This window comes from Alligator mississippiensis, chromosome 1, assembly GCF_030867095.1.
Source record: "Alligator mississippiensis isolate rAllMis1 chromosome 1, rAllMis1, whole genome shotgun sequence".
In the NCBI taxonomy this organism is placed as follows: Eukaryota; Metazoa; Chordata; order Crocodylia; family Alligatoridae; genus Alligator; species Alligator mississippiensis.
Genome location: NC_081824.1, coordinates 3,683,445 through 3,700,717, shown reverse-complemented (window position 1 = coordinate 3,700,717; position 17,273 = coordinate 3,683,445). Strand labels below are relative to the sequence as shown.

Below are 17,273 nucleotides of genomic sequence, written 5' to 3'. Positions count from 1 at the left end.
ATGGGGGGTCACTGCATGTCGGGGCTGAGGCTCAAGGGGGTCCCTGCACTTTGGGGCTGGGATATGGGCAGTTCACTACGTGTCAGGGCTGGGGTTCAAAGGGGATCACTGCTCTTTGGGGATGGGATATGGGGGGATTCCCGCACTTTGAGACTGGGATATGGGGGGGGGGTCACTGCATGTCAGGGCTGGGGTTCAAGGGGGTCACTGCTCTTTGGGGCTGGGATATGGGGGGTTCACTGCACTTTGGGGTTGAGGTTCAAGGGGGCCCCTGCACTTTGGGGCTGGGGTTCGGCTCTTCGGGGCTGGGATTGGGGGGGAAGGGGGTCCTGCGGGGCGGGGGGTGGGGGTCGCTGCTGTCCGAGGCGGGGTCCGGAGGGGTCCCCGCACTCTGGGGCTGGGCGAGCAGGGGTGCGGGGGGCGGCGCGGCGCGGGGCTCGGGGCCGGGGTCGCTGCGCTTTGCAGCTGCCCGGGCAGGATGCTGCGGCTCCGGCTGCAGCCCGGCGCGTTGCCCGGAGACTGTTTGTGACCGTCCCGCGGGACCGGGCGGAGGGAGCCGAGCCGAGCCGAGCCGGGCTGGGCCGGGCCGAGCCGAGCCGAGCCGGGCCATGGCGTCGCGCAGCGCCGGGACCCTGCTGAGCCAGAGCCATGCCGACTACGTGCCGCCGGGACTCATGCCCGGGTAACGCGGAGTCCCGGGATAACCCCCTGCACCCCTTCTCCCGGGGCGACCAGTTACCTCTGCACCCTGAACCCTGGGGCATCTCCATTACCCCTGCACCCCTGGGAGCCCCTATAGCTATGGGACACCCCGTAGATCTGCCCCCCCCCAGTTTAACCCCTGGGGAGCCACTAACCCCTGACACCCCCGTAGCCTTTATGCTCCCATTAACCCGTCAGTAACCCGTGGGGCTGGGGCCCCCTTACATCTAGGGGAGCCCCTAGACACCCCCTATACCCCCTTTAGGCCTTGGAGCTGCCAGAGCCCCCAACACACCCCCAAATCCTGAGGGAACCCAGTAATCCCCAAATTCACCCCAGGAGACCCCCGTTGTCTCTCTGTTAACCTCCTCTCATCCCCTCCTGCACCCCGCACGGCCTAGGCACCTCCTGTCCCCAGCCCCCTCAGACCCCCACACCCCCAGCACCTCTCTCTGCTGTGGGGTGACCCCGTCCCCCTCCACCTGAGGGTCCTTTCCTCCTGGAGACCCCCCAACCCTACACCCTGCTCCCTGGGGGCACCGCTCTCCATCCCCCTGCACGGTACTCTCAGGCCCTGCAGCCCCTGCATGCACCCCAAAGCCCCCTGCCTTCCCCCTAGGGACCCATGACCCGGCTGCTGGGGTGTCTCACCCCGTGGCAGGGGAGGCTGGCGGGGGAAGCAGTCAGGTGAGGGGTGGGATTGAATGCAATGGGGCTGGGCCTGTGGAAAGCACTGGGGCAGTTTGTGGGGTGAGGAGAGGGGAATTGAAACAAGCAGGGGGGGCAGATACCCCACTCCCTGCCACCTACTGGGCTGGGAAAGGGCAGGGGTGTGTATGTGAGTCTGTTGGGAAAGACTCTTCCCCCAGGACCGCAGGAGATTTTGGGGTGGCGGCAGCAGTGCAAATCCACTCACTCCCCACTCCTCGGTTGGTCCAAGGCAATAAATGGGCCCATAAATTCACACGGCTTCATCACACAAAATGGTTAAATGACCGGGAAGTTCAGAGAGCTCAGCTGGCTCTGTCTCAGGGCTGACTTATTATTAAAGAAGGGTAGGGAACGGGGGACAGAAGAGGGGAAAAACAACTCAAACACCAGCCACGTCAAATGCTAAGTTAGCTCTCCTATTGGCAACATCCTTTATTTCTGTCACCCGTCGCCAGCATTCACTGTTGTTGGAGAGGGTAATAGCAGTCCCTTTGTGGGGGAGCAGACAAACGAGAGGCAGGAGCGGCGTTTGCAGCTCAAGTCTGCTCCTGTTTCTTTGTAAACGCAAGAAGTCCTGCACGCCTGAGACATTGCAGCAGAGAGGGAGAGAGAGAGAGAAGGCGGCTTCTGTTTCGGGCCCTGCTTCCCTGGTAACCTCGCTGCTGGAGAAACGCGTGCCCAGCACACAGGCGTATCCGAGATTACCTGCCTCTCCAGTTCTGGGCTCACGGCAGGGCTGGGAAAGAGTGAGCTTGGCTAGCTCAGTCAGGCTTGCCTTGTAAAGGGAGGAACGGGGAAGAGAAGTCAGACCTAGGTCCGTCTCCTGTCACAGAGAGCGGAGGCTGAAAGGGAGAGTGAATGGGTCTGAGCAGGGTTTTCCCCTGTTCTTCTCTCTCCTGCAGCCTCCAGCATTTAGGGTCTAGGAACCTTTATACACGCCATGTTTTTTTTGCCCTTTCTTGCGCTACAACTGCGTGACTGTTTGCATGAGTGGGATTTACAGGGAATTGCAGACAGGGCTCAATTCATTCAAAAGCCCACTGCATGCAAACATTGACGCGACACTCCGAAAATTTTTTTGTAAATGTTATAAACCTATTTAAGTCCATTAGGATTAAGCCCCGTGATGTGTGCAGGCACCCTAGGACATATTCATGCAGAGGCCGTGCCCCTCACTCCCACGCTCGATAGCCACCGATACCCCTTTCCTTTGAGCACGTTGTCGCCTGGGATTATATATTGCTATATTGATCAGCAAATATTGACCCGTGCTACAAACGTGTTCGGTCCCTTTGTGGCTCTGGCTGAACCCTCAGCTTCCACCGCATCTGGTGGCCATGAGCCCCCACTTTAATGACCCGCCGGGTGGGAAAGATTTGCCTTTTGCTGCTTTTAAATTGATGGGCCCCCTCATTCTTGTGTTGCGAGAGACAGTCAGTAATAAATCCCTAGTGACTTTCTTTTCACTACTGCTTCGTATGTTGTAAACCCTTCTCAGCTGAGCAGGCCTGGCCTCGTTAGTCTGGTCTCATATGCAAGGCCCTCCAGACTGCTTTTCATCCTTGCTTTTGTTCACCCGGAGAGTGGGAACCCGCGTTGCACATCCCAGGGGCTGTTCGGGGCTGAGCAAAGCCGGTGAAGGTGCAGTGTTGCCTGACCCTGTCTCTCAGTCTGGTCAACCCGTCTCCCAGGGCTAGGAACCATAACATCATCGAGAAGTAGGGCTGGAAGGGGGTGCTTTGTGGTGTCAGGGTCCTCCTGGGGTCCCAGGAGAGGGCATGGGTGGAGATTCAGCTAGCCCCTTTCAGTCCACCCATATTGCTCTCAAATGGTGGTTTATACCGCAGGCCTGATGTCAGGGTTAGCTCAGCTTTCCTTGGCTTTGTTCATTAATTAAGGCTAGTTTGTTCCCTCATTAAGTCTAATTTCCAGCAAGCTAATTTTAGCCCCTTTCTCTCCACTCCCCTGTTGCACTTGGTTACCAGCCTTCTCTCTCTTCCCCTCAGCTATGTTTTATCGTTTCATTTGCAAACCGCCCCATGAACACCCTCAGACAGTCCCGGAGAGCTCACGGCCCTCTGGTCTGCTCTACCCCATCACACTCGAAGAGCAAAAATCTTGTGCATGTAACACGGGGCCTGTCCTTTACTTGAACAGCTCTCGGCATGAATCCTTCTTTAATGCATTGGGCTTTCTGCCCTCCTGTAAGTCACAGTGCAATTGTAGGTCGCCAGCTCCAATGGAAGAGACTCAGCAGGAGCAAAACTGGGAAGGGAGATGGCAAGATCCATACAATCCTAGTGTGATGGAGGCCTCGCGGGGTCACCTAGTCCTGGACCCTACACGGAGGCATGCTGTGCTTGCAAACCTTTCAGGAAGGAGCTTGCACAGCTCCCCTGGGCAGCTGGTTTCATGCCCTGTGCTCCTTGCCCCATTCTGCTCCGCTGTTTAAATGTCTCTTGCCCTGTCCTCCACGGTTGCTCTTCTCTAAGGCAGTCTTTTGGGTAGGTGCGAGCTGTCCTCAAGTCCCCCTTTCATCTCTTTTTCTCCAGGCTAAACCTACCTTGTTCTCTCAGCTTGCATGCTGTATGTCAGCCCCTTCATCCTCATTGCTCCACCCCTCTGGACCGTCTCTAGTTTCTCTACATCTTTCTTTAATGCAAAGCCCAGCTGTGCGTGCAGGACTCCGGCTGAGGCCTGATCAGGATGAAGCCTCGGCTGGGATGATGCAGTTGGGGCTGGTCCTGGTTGGAGCAGGGGCTGGACTAGATGTGACCCGCTGAGGTCCCGTCAACCCTCACTGTGTGTGACTCTATAAGTACGACCAGTGTCTTCTCCCTGCCCTTGTTCTCGGAAAGAGCCGAAGCACTTGAGGCAGGCGCCCAGCTTAGGGATTTGCAGCCTAAGCAGCTAAAGTTTGTCACAGTGACAGGCCACGGAAAACAAGACCTTATTACAGGAGCTATCGATGAACCTGAATTCTCCCCGGTGCCAGCAACTGTCCCATGAACAGCAATGCATTGAAGACCTGCCTGCAAAGAGGCAAGCCTAGATGTACAGCAACATAAATGCTTTCTGCTACTCCATGACTCACAGAGGGAGTGACTGACATCCATAGATAACTGTATGGAAAAATGTACTCTACAGGAGAGGCGTAGGGTGGGTGGAAGGAGCTATTACGTTTCTTGTTCTTCACAAATTTCTTTCGATGAGCCTGTCCTCATCGCGTGCATCCAGCATCAGAAACATCCAGAGCCTTAGCTTGACATTCCTCTGTTTTCCTTCTTTTGTTCTTAAAAAAAAAAAAAAAATCAACTCGCTGGAGATGCAAAAATACAATTTTAATGCTGAGCTTTGAGTCATGCAAAAGTCGGGCAGTTTATCAGAGTTGTGGTTGATATAGCAACCGTTATTGGGCCATCCTGCACATACAGATTAGACGCAGACCCAGCAGCTGCTGGTACACGGCACTTTTCCTGCAGAGACCACACAAGTCCCAGTTGCAGCCAGTCTCTAGGCACTGCAGTTGTGGGGTCTAGTCGGCAGCTGGTGTCAAGTGGAGCACCCCCGGGGTCAGTCCTGGGGCCGGTTTTGTTCATCAACGACTTGGAAGATAGTCTGGGGCGCACCCTCAGCAAGTCTGCAGATGACACCAAGCTGGGGGAGTAGTAGATACGCTGGAGAGTCGGGCTAGGATTCAGAGTGACCTCAATGAATTGGAGGATTGGAGCAAGAGAAATGTCCAACAAAGACAAGTGCAAGGTCCTGCACGTAGGAGGGAGCAATCCCTGCACCGGTGCAGGCTGGGGTGATGGGCTGGGCAGCAACTCTGCACAAAAGGACCTGAGGGGACAGGGGACAAGGAGCTGAACAGGAGCCAGCAGTGTGCCCGTGGTGCCAAGAAAGCTACTGGCATCCTGGGCTGCATTGGGAGGAGCATTGCCAGCAGATCCAGGGACGTGACTGTTCCCCTCTATCCAGCACTGGGGAGGCCACATCTGGAGTCCTGTGTCCAGTTTTGGGCCCCGCACTACAGAAATGATGTGGACAAGTTGGAGAGAGTCCAGCAAAGGGCAATGAAAATGGTTGTGGGCTCGGGGACAGGACTGGTGAGGAGAAGCTGAGGGAACTGGGCTGATTGAGTCTGCAGAAGAGAAGACCGAGGGGGATTGAATAGCAGCCTTCACCTCCCTGCAAGGGGTTGCAAAGAGGATGGAGCTGGGCTGGTCTCAGCGGGGGCAGATGATGAACAAGGAGCAATGGGCTCAAGCTGCAGCAAGGGAAGCTGAGGTTGGATATTAGGAAACACTTTCTCACTAGGAGGGTGCTGAAGCACTGGAACAGGCTACCCAGAGAGGTGGTGCAGTCTCCATCCTTTTAGGTTTTGAAGACCCGGGTAGACAAAGCCTTGGCTGGGATGATGTAGTTGGGGCTGGTCCTGCTTCAAATGGGTTTGGACTAAATGTGACCCCCTGAGCTCCCTTCACCCTCATTTTCTACGTTTCTATGAGTCTACAGCCTATAGTATCTATAGTAAATAAAAGATTGCAAACTGCTCAAAAGACTGGGGCAAGTATCATTAATGCCATTTTACAGATGGGACCACTGAGGCAGGAGGAGGCAGGGGAAGGATGTACTCAAAGGCTCGAGAAGTCATTGGCCAAGATGTGATGAGACTGCAGGTCTCACGGCCTCCACTCTTGCATAGGGCGATGCAACACATCGTGCGCACAACCCGGGGGTGACCTGGTGGCTGAGACTCGTGGCTTCGAACGGGTGGATTTTTGCACGTAGAGATTGTCGGCTAGCATCTCCCGTCCCCTGGCCAGAGCTTCCCATTCATGACCAGTGAAGTTCATGTGTCACTCAGCAAATTTCAGGCTCTTCCCCAGGTTGGGTTTCCTCGTGGAAAGACTTTTTAGCTGGTAACCTTCAAGACTATGCCTGTAGCCTCCATGGCTTGCTAACGGTTGATGGGGACAGCCTGTTTTCGGCCATCTCCCTTCAATAAATTAAGCTCCTGTCACTCCTAGAGCCACTCAGTACGGGCCACACGTGTTTCTCCTTATCATCTGTGGAGGAAGAAAATAGGAGGGGAGTTTTTTTTCCCCTCCTCATTCATCTTGCATTAACCCCCTGCATAATGCAGGAGTCGATGGAAGGAGATAGACTTCTCAAGTGCACCTGCCTATGTTATCTCTCTCGTGGCTTGAGAGGAGTCCTCTGGCTCTTGCCCTGTAAGGGTTCAAAAGTATTTCTGCTTGGCCTCCCATGAGAGCGGGTGGGCGTCGAGATGGCGTGGGCATTCGTGGCGTCTCTCCCTTTCTTCCCTTGCTCCCTTGTTCATACAGGTGTAGGCACTCAATCCGCGGAAGAATTTGGCTGCCTTTCCCAAGCGGTAAGCAGGATTTAGGAGCCTCTGTGAAATGGCCAAATATCTGGAGTTTTCCAGGATAGTCCCAGACTATAGGGCTGAGTCCTGGGGTCTTCAAAAGCTGCAATGGTCCCCCTGCTTTCCCTGCGGCAGGTCCGGGTGTGATGACTTGTGTTGTGTCAGGGATGATGGTAGTTTTATGAAGAGTTTAGATTATGGATGGTATAAGGTGGTTTGGATAGGGATGACCCTGCCTCAGACAGGGGGGTGGACTAGATGTGACCTTCAGAGGCTCCTTCCAGCCCCACTGCTCCAGGATTTCTATGATTTCCCTAAAATGGGACCTTTGCCCCCAAATTTGGTTAATCAGTCCTGGATTGGCTGGCCCAGCAGATTTCTGCATTGCAGGAGACAATGTCTTGATTTTTCAGGGCACAGCCTGAGGTCACAGCAAGGCATGTCCTGGTTCGCAGGGAGGTGTGGACTGCCGCGAGCTGGCTGCATTCACACGGTGCCGTGCCCGGGGAAATCGGTGGCATTGCCCACGCCTGACTCTGCAGGACTGTGGAGCGTCCGGGACCTGGGCTGTGCTCTTCTGAGGATGGCTGCTTTTAGGTTTAATTCCTCAGACATTAGAGACCCGCAGGCCATGGGCAACAGTCTCGCAGGCAACAGGGGCCCCCAGAAGCATCTTGGTCCTAGCAGCACTGAGCCACTCAGTGGGCGCATCTTCACATGCACGTTTACTGCGCGTTAGCCAAAATTACTGCGCCATATGGACACCCGTCTAAATGTGCACGCCTGTACTGCTCAGTAAATATGGTGACTTATGCCAGCTTGAGTGTAAATTTGATATCTGCGTGATGCAGGTATCAAATTTACACCTGATTAGTTACTGCACAGTAACGCATGTGTAGATGCCTTACTGCGCAGTAACACTGTGTGTGTGGGCTGAGTTGGGACTAACTTTAATCCCAAGTCAGTCCATGCACAGTGTTAATGCACATTAACCCCTGCACATGTAGAGGCTATTCCTGCTATTGCACAGTAAATTTGAGCCGGCGTAAATGCATGTGCAGACACGTGCAGCATGTAGCGCACAGCTCCTGCCTGGCCCTGGCAGGGGGGGTGGTGTGCGGTCTCGCCCAGCTGGCCCCTGGCCACGTCTGGGAGGTGGAGCAGTGGGTTTGAGCACCCTTAGGTGGAGAAGGGCAATGAACCCATGTCTCCCACTTCCCAAATGAGCTCCCTATCCACTGAGCAAAAGGGGCAAGCAGAAGCCCCTGGTTCTCTGCTTGTATCCCCCTGGTCTCTGTATCCCACGCTTTGAAGGGGAAGCCATAGGCACCCACTCCCTGACTGTAAATCCCAAGCTGTGGGAGGCTCCTCCAGGTTGCACTGCATAAACCCTGGAGGGGAGTGGGATTTTACCCACCCCCGAGACCTCCTTTGCTCCAGGGCTAGGTTCAGGATTCATTGCATTCGCGGGTCTTTAGGTACGGTGCGGTGCGGTGCCAGCATCCATGCTTATGCCCCTCTGACAAGCGCCCTTACCAAGCCCCTGGAGACGGAGCCAGCTCCTTTCTCAAAGACAAGGCTATACTCAAGTTTGCACACATCGTCTCCTGCTGAGGGATTTGTTCACGTCAGGGGGAACGCTGTCGCTTTGTTTTTACTTCGCTGACAGCTTTGCTCGCAGCGGAGAGAGCGCTCTCTCTGTCTCTGAGAGCAGCGTTTTTCCAACCGTTGTCAAGAAGAAGATGGAGAAAAAAAACACTTTCCCCCCCGGTGAAATAAATGGCATATTTTTAACATGCTTAGTGTCTCAGGGCTGCATCTTGGGAGTCAGTGTAGAGAGCGGGGGCTGCTGGAAGCTACGCTTTTCCGGTCTATGGTGCAATTTGGTTGTCATTTATGTTATGAGTCTGAGACTGTGGGACACTTCTGCAATGGGAGATGCAGTCACCGGGCCGTCTGTTGGGTTTTGCTGGCTCCAAATATTCCCCGTTGCAAGGTAAAGGGAGCGTCAGGCCCAGCTGTAATGCTGAGGAAGGAGATCGGCTATATTTAGAGCTAATTATCACCCCTTTGGATCGCAATGGCTGGTCTCTCCGTGTGGTTATTGCTTGAAAACAGACCTTGCCTCTGAACGAGTCGCTCTCAGGAGCTGGATGCGGGTTGTCAAATACTGGAGATCCACTTTTCTCCAAGAGCCAGAAAGGTGGGGGCCTTTGCTAGCTGTAAGCACAGAAGCAAAGCAAACCCTGCGTGACGAGCCCTACAAGTTGTACCGTATCATTGCATGGGATGGTGTGGGCAGGGCTGGTCCTGCCCCAGGCAGCGGGTTGGACTAGATGTGACTTTGGGAGCAACCGCTTCCTTGGGATGTCTTTGATTCTCCACCTGACAGTCTCCATCCCATAGGGAAGGCACTGGGATGCCTATAGTGTAGATGAAACTACGGGGCAAATTACTCTGCTTTCTCACGAGTCTGGTGCTCAGGTCCTTTGTTAGCATCAGCAGTGTTGAAGCAAAGACCCTGGGAGTAAAGCTGCTTGCTCTTCTCAGTGTCCTGGGACTTTCAATGACCAGCCATGAGGACGCAGCATTGCTAGCACTGCAATGGACACAACTGCACGCACAAATACAGACTGGGAGTAACCGGTTGCAGTACTGCAGGGACGCACCCACGGACGTCGAGAGTGATGTATGTGTGCACGCTTGGGCAGTTCCTCCCGTGTTAAATTCCCTGATGCCATCTGCTCAAAGCCCCAGGATCTAGACAGATTGTGAGGCTGTGCTGCATTGAAGCTGGAAATCAGTAGCAGGCAAATTTGGGTCCTTTCTCTCTGGGGGAGGTTTCTGATCTACCTGAGCTTGCCTTACACACCTGCATTATGGGTGAACAGGTGCGCCACCCAGTCACGCTCCCTCCCTGACTCATCCCCAGAGCAAGTTGGGCTCATCCAAGCCAGACGCCGGGATCCAGAAGACAAAATCTTTGAGGCTCACCCCCGGCCTCACGGGCTGGTTGAGAAAGCAGTAAAAGTAGCAGACTATCAGTAGCAGCTTCCCACTTCTTCTGCATCCGTGGTATCAGTGCCAGGGTAGCATACGGGTCTCCTTGCCCTGCTGGCTTTGCAGGTTCATTGGCAGTGGTTTTCCTACGATATAACCCCCCATGTGGGCTGCATCATTGGATTTCTTAAAATAAAAACCATACCAGTAGCTGCTGGTCTTGGGTTTCTCCCATCCGCCTGCAGATAGAAAGGAGGTCCCCACAGCACCCCTTGCCTGCATCTCTCCCAAACCCGCCAGCATACTTTGCCCAGCTAATGAAACTTCCTTGGTACTCTGTCACCAGGTTTAGCTGGGTAGGAGGGAGAGGGGGCTGAGCAGCACAAGCATCTGTCTCAAGCAGACACGTCTCAGACAGGGCTCTGGAAGGAGATGCCCAGAAAATGTCACTCTGGACTGCAGAAAAGATGGCTTTCTCCCTCCTCTGGATTGCAGGTACCCTGGACTGTGCACATCTGGTCTCTCCCCATCAGCCACCTAGAACTGAGACCCTTTTGCTGACTTTTTTAAAGGCAAATATAGGAGTACAGAGCCCAGCTCCGATTGAATGCAGCGGGCTCCTTCACTAGACTCTTACTGTTCTTTAGTGTCTGCAATAGCAGGAGCATCTGCATTGGGAGGAACGGTGCCAGCAGATCGACGGCAGTGATTCTCCCCCTGCATTCAGCACCAGGGAGGCCACATCTTTAGTCCTGTGTCCACTGCAGAAAGGATGTGGACACATTGGAGAGAGTCCAGCGGAGGGCAATGAAAATGGTTGTGAGCTGAGGGACAGGACTGGTGAGGAGAGGCTGAGGGAAATGGGCTGATTGAGGCTGCAGAAGAGAAGACCGAGGGGGATTGAATAGCAGCCTTCACCTCCCTGCAGGGGGGCTGCAAAGAGGATGGAGCTGGGCTGTCCTCAGTGGGGGTAGATGACAGGACAAGGAGCAATGGGCTTCAGCTGCAGCAAGGAAAGTTGAGGTTGGATATTAGGAAAAACTTTCTTGCTAGGAGGGTGGTGAAGCACTGGCACAGGCTGTGCAGAGAGGTGGTGCAGTCTCCATCCTTGGAGGTGTTGAAGACCCAGGCAGACAAAACCTCGGCTGGGATGATGTAGCTGGGCTGGTCCTGCTTGGAGCAGTTGGATTAGATGTGACTCCTGAGCTCCCTTCAACCCTCGTTGTCTGTGATTCCACGATCTGATTTTCGCTTGGCCCTGACAGCCAGTATTGGGCACATTCCCCTCTTGCTCTCCCCTGAACTGCTGACAGTTTTGTAAAGCGTCCGTATCTCTGAATTTCTCAGCAGCATCTGTGTCTGGTATGAATATAACGTTCCAAGCTTAGAACTGGCTTATTTTGCCCCGGCCAAGATGCAGGTGTCCGGCAAAGGGCAGGAGATGTTTTCCTGCAGCAAAACAAACTCGGTATCCCCAAGTGAGCGCGCCTGGCCGGAAAGAAAAGGCGAGGCTTTTCTTCACACCTCCACCCCACAGAATCGAAGCTCTGCATGAAATGCACATCTGCAAATCCATCTTAATGCTCCTCTTTCCGCTGCGCATGTAACATCTATTCCCTCCCCTCCCCCGGGCTGGAAACTGAACTCCTCGGAGAGGGTTAGCCATGCTGAAAAGCTGATTTCATGCAATTATTAGAATAAGGCAGAGAGACAATCATGCCGTCTTTTTTTAGAAATGCTGCGAAAATGAGCGGAAGGTGCGAAGGGCTGTTTTGGGGAGGGGGAGGTGGGAATGCGTTCTCGGTTTATTGCCGCTCTGAACGCTCTTGTTAGGAGTAAGATGGGATTTTTCCTTAAGAAATGCTGGAAGAGCTGTAGGACTTTCTACCTCCTGTGGGCTACGGGCCACAACGGCAACCGGTGTACACGGTCATCAGAGCTAAAGCCACTTAGATGACTTGAGTACGTGGCCCTAGAGAGCGATGGAGCACAGGACAAGCATCAAGGATGACCATCGATGGCCAGAGCAGAGTTGTTGCCATCATGCATTAAATTAATGCTGCCCTAAATCTTGCCCAGAAGGTTAATGAGTGCCAGGCTGGCACGTGACATGCCAGGGGCAGTGGCCTTGAGAGTGAAGACAGGGGGTTAGTAACTGCAGAGCCAAGTTGCACGGGGGCGATGCAATTGGAAATGAAGGGGAAGGGTGAATAAGCTGCATGGTGCACGTGGGGGTTGAGAAGGCCAGCGGGGTGGTCTTGTCTGTGCATGGACATCGGTCCTGGCAAAAGGAGTTTGGAGGTCCTGTATGGAAGAGGCAGCAGGGCTGACCAGCAACCTGCACGGGGTGGGTAGAGAAGAAAGAGCTGTGTGGGATTGTGGTGGAGAAGAAAGAAGGACTGGCTTCATGGGGCGGGCAGCGTTGGAGGGGTCTGCTCCTGCTTGCTGGGTTTGGGACCGTAGGGAGAGATGGACAGAGAGACTGAGACCCATCCATCTGCCCCCAAGTGACTGGTGGGATGGAGGAGAGGGAGAGGCAGCAGCACAGGGGCATGGTTGATACTCCCCTGCAGCCTTCATCACCCCCTTCCCAGGAAAGGGTTTGAACCATTGAGGCACAAGACAGGTATTGCCCGGACCCTTCCAGCACCCGGCCTGTTGCTTTGTGTAGTTACCATTTATTGGCTGGCACTGGAGAGGAGAGGGGGTCTAGAGGCAGCGACAAGACAATACAGGGCTTGGAAAGCAAGTCCTGTGAGGAAGGGGTGAAGTTGCTGGGCAAGTTCAGCTGATGGACAGGTGCTTAACTGGGGCCATGACAGCAGCCTGCAAATACCTGAAGGGCTGCGATAAGGAAGAGGGAAACCCCTGATCTCTCTCGCTGCAGAGACGATGCAGGCCATTGGCTTGAAGTTGCAGCCGAGTAGGTTTGGGTTGGATCTCAGGAAAAATGTCTTCGCTGTCAGAGCAGGGGAGACACCAAGGAAGGTGGGAACTCTGCATCCCTGGAGGTGTCGAGAAGAGGGGGACAGACACTGGTGGGGATGATCCAGGTGCAGCGATGCCTGTGCTCTGCTATGGGGATCTCCCGGCTCCTGGGCTGTGTTGGTTCCCCCTCCCCTCCTTCCTGCTCCATGTCTCAGGGGGTATTAAGCCTCCCCCAGGGGTGCTGGGTGCTGCAGCCCAGGCTGGGGATGGGCACGGGGCTGTGCCAATGCTCCTGCTGGCACCAACCCCGCAGGGTCCTGGCTGGAGGGTCTTGCCCCTCTGCTCGGGGTCAGACCGATGCTGCATTTGGGGTCAGGAAGGGATTTTAAACCATGTTCATTCATATTGGTACAAACTGGGCTGTTGCCTTTCTCTGTAGCAGGGGCACAGTCTCTACCTGGGGTCTCTTAATTGTCTATTAACCTTGCATAGAAGCAGGACGTTGGCTGCCGCGGTCCCCCTGCTTTACCTGGGGCAGCTTCAGGTGTGCTGGCTATGTTGCATCAGGGCTGATGGTAGTTTTGCTAAGAGTTTGTAGATGATGGGTTTGTCTGGGCTGGTTTGCACAGGGCTGATCCTGCCTTAAGCAGGGGTTGAATTAGATGTGACCTCTGAAGGTCCCTTCCAGCCCCACGGCTCTAGGATTTCTATGCTTTCTGCGATTATGGATGTGTCTGGGCTGGTTTGCACAGGGCTGATCCTGCCTCAGGCAGGGGTCGGATAGACGTGACCTCTGCAGCTCCCTGCCCGCCCCACGGCTCTGGGACTTTATCATTTTGCCCAAGGACGATGGAGGGACCCAGACGAGTGCCCAGCACCCTATTCCTTCCATGCCAGTGTCCATCTCACTGAGCCATGTACCTGGTTATCTTCTCCCTGGCCCCACAGACATCACTGCCTTGGCTACTCAGCGGGCCGGCATCAAGAGGAGGATGGCAGCGTAGGAGACGGAGGTACGAACCCTGTCTGCATCTCCAGCTCACTGGGACAAGGACCCTAACCCCTAGGCAATGGTGCTTCCCTGGTGTCAGACACCCACCGGGTGTGTTTGTTTGGGGGGCTAACATGTTGGGACTCACCTGGCATCACGTCTGCTCCACGGAGGTCCACGGCAACACAAGCAGCACTTTGGCACGGGAAGAGGCAGTGCCCCCCACCCATGCAGAGCATCTCCTTCGCGGCAGCTGCAAGGGCTTCCCAGCCTGAGGCCCGTCAGGCTCTTCCCTCCTCTCCTCTGCTTTGTTTCTGCCTCCCTTTCTCCTGCATTTTTTTTCAAAAACCGTTTCATTTTCCACAAAAGTTCCCGTGTTTGCTTGCTAGGCCAGCAGAGCGAGAGGGAGGCCTGCAGGGGATGGGAGCAGTGAGGTCTCCCTCATTATCCCAAAGACTTCTTTATTGCACCTAAATCAAAGGCAAATCTTTGGGAACAGGCAGAGACCTAGCACTGCTGGCACCAGGGGATGTGCAATTAGGAACGAGGATGTTTCACATGTCATCAGCTGCCATGGCTCTTGCTAATGAGAGGTCGTTAGCCATCTGAGGCAGGCAGAAGAGGTGGAGGGGGAGGGGTTGCACCTTACAGTCTAACTCACTCAGATATGCATACAGCACAAGCTTTCATGAGCCCAAGAAGATGCCATGATAGGAGAAGCCCAGAGCGAGGCATGGAGAGGAGGCGGTGGGCGATGTGAACAGACTGGGGCGCGTCCCGCCCCTGGCAGCAACGTCCTGATGGGAGGATGCTTCAAGCTCCTGCTTGCCTTGATAGCACCGATGTGTGCGCTGGCCAGCCAGCCGGTGAGGTCCTGCGGAGGTGGACAGGATCCCCATGCTCACAGTGGCCCAGCACCCAACACCGATCTGAGTCCCTTGTCTCACTGCATCTTGCTTTGTTGAAGGCAGCAGCCACGGCAAAGCATTTGTAGCGCTTCGGGTGAGGCCCGTCACCAAGGCTGGTTGCACGATGTCCTTATCCGCTGGATGGCAGAGCTCTTCTTCTGAGCTCCCCAGGTCATGCAGCACATCCAGCGGGGTGACTAGGTAGGTCATGAGCTCTGCCACACGCTCATATGCAAGTTGGAGAGAAACCAGCTGTAGAACTGGTCCATGTTTTCAAGCACTAATTGTGTAGCACGTCGGCTCTTTTTGTAGCTGGATAGCCATTTTTATGCCGTGATAATTACTTTGCATGTATAGCCAGTTTAAATGTCTTGTGTAGTTACCTGGCTAGTTGCATGCTAATTACTTTGCACATGTAGCTAATCTGTGCTTTGCATGTGTGGCCAGTCTAAATTTACTGAATGTTTCACCAGTTAATTGTATAATCCACGTAACATGTAGCAGAGCCACGTTTTCAAGCACTAATTGTGTAGCTGGTTGGCTCTTTTTGTAGCTGGATAGCCATTTTTATGCCGTGATAATTACTTTGCATGTATAGCCAGTTTAAATGTCTTGTGTAGTTACCTGGCTAGTTGCATGCTAATTACTTTGCACATGTGGCTAATCTGTGCTTTGCACGTGTGGCCGGTCTAAATTTACTGAATGTTTCACCAGTTAATTGTATAATCCATGTAACATGTAGCAGAGCCCTCTCAGGTACAGATATACTTTGCCTGCTGCCTGATGGCAGACAAACACAGCTTAATGACCTCACTCGTTAGCAGCAGTTGTTGCAGCTGACAACAGGCCAGTCATCCTTGTCCCTGTTTCCTGTGCTGTCGAGTAGGAGTGGTAAAGGCTTGGGCATCACTTGTGCCTTGTTTTGAATCACACAACCCTCAAGCTGGGAGGCACCTAGAGGGTGACCCTGTCCAGCCTCCTGCACAGAGCTAAGCCAGCCCAGATGGGCTAGACTGGTCTCCGCGGTGGCAGGTGACAGAACAAGGAGCAATGAGCCAGGTTCAAAAAGGAACTAGACACATTTGTGGATGCTAGATCCATTAATAGCTGCTGAGCAGAAGGGTTGGAGATGTTTCCTGGGGCATCTTTAACCCACTGATGGTGGATGCCAGTGAGGGTAGTGGATAGGGGGTAGATCACTCTCGATCTGGTTCAATGCTCTGCCTCCAGCAGCCATTTCTGCCACCGTCAGAGATGGGATACTGAGCTAGCCAGACCATGGGTCCAACCCAGTGTGGCGTGGCTTATGGAGGGGGCACCTGCCCAGACCGGGATGAACGCAATGCCTCAGGTGACAGCACATCCCTCCATGATTCAAGATTTCATTGAATGCCCCTGAGTCCCCATGTACAGGGCAGTGGAAAGGCAATGGGAAATACACTTATGTTCAGATTGCCTTCATCTCCCTGACAATGTCTGATCCCTCCTGCTTCCAACACAGCCGGGCAGGCCGTGAACTTTGCACTGTCGTGATATCTCTTCCCTCTGGTAAGGTTCAACGAGGAGACATGAATGAGGGTGGAGAAGCTCCACCAGGCATGTCCCAGTGTCCGTTCAATGATAGCGTAGCCTCCGCTGCAACGTCGCACACGTGATGTGCGCGTGGAAAGGCAGAAACTATCATTCATATCTTCTAGCATTCGTCCCTCTGCTCTGGGCCAGTCGATCATAGCTCAGTGCCTTTCCGGTGTCCTGCAAGTTGTCTAAGCCTGTGTTGTGGTAAGCTGTGGCTGTGCAGAGAGCAGCGTGTCATCACCCGGGGATCCACTGCCCTTGCGGGTGTAAAACAGCCCAGGGTTTTATCGCCTGGCCGAGAGGGTCTTAAAATTGGTAGAAGGCAGTGTAGATTTACTAACTAAATCAGATGCGTAAGCTTGTAGACTAACCACAACCAAATCGTACATGCATGAGCTTCTGTAAGCAGCAACCCACTCTGCTGATGCAAGCCGCTGCTTGTGAAAGTTCATGCATCTCTGATTTAGTTAGTCTATAAGGTGCAAATCTACCCTCCCTTCTGCCTGATTTCAGACGAACATGGTGAGCTACCTCTTAAAACTAGTGGCAGAGTCAGCAATTCTGTCTGTTCAGTCCTTAAAACCTCCAGGGGACTGTGCCTGTGTTGGCTGACCCCCCACCAAAGCCTCCTCCACACCTAGGAATCTAGTCACAGACCCAATTTAAAGACGGGGAGACCGATGGACTGAGGTCTGAGGCAGGGCTGGGGTCAGGGCCAAGAAGATCCTGGCTGGATCACACCATTTCTCTTGATGTCTGTCTTTTGTGACTGCCTCATGCTCGTCTGTCCCCTTGTTCCAGTCACATCTGCACGATGCCTTGGACTCGTGTCCTCCCTGTCGCGTCGATCCCAGTCCTTGCCTTTGGGCTCCAGCATCTCTCTACATCACCTCCGTGGTTCCTCTGATCTCACTTGCTTTCCCGGCTGGTTTCAATCCTCCTTTCCATGAGGGGTGGCTGCTTGGCCATTGCTCCCATCAGTATTATTACTCCTCTTCCCTTTGTCATCTCTGCTCTGACTCTCTGGTGTCCCTGCGTGCCCTGCTATAACTGCATTTGAATTTCC

The 17,273-nt window shown here is 54.0% G+C and overlaps 1 protein-coding gene across 1 annotated transcript in view; it reads left to right on the top strand.

Moving 5' to 3' along the window:
* Window positions 1-568: 568 nt before the first annotated feature.
* The window catches only part of CIMIP2C (ciliary microtubule inner protein 2C), a 36,706-nt gene continuing 20,001 nt past the window's right edge, over window positions 569-17,273 (top strand). The window contains exon 1 of the mRNA XM_006257873.3: window positions 569-682. Coding sequence (XP_006257935.1) covers window positions 609-682 — 74 coding nt within the window. The 5' untranslated portion in view covers window positions 569-608. The remainder of the gene's footprint in view (window positions 683-17,273) is intronic.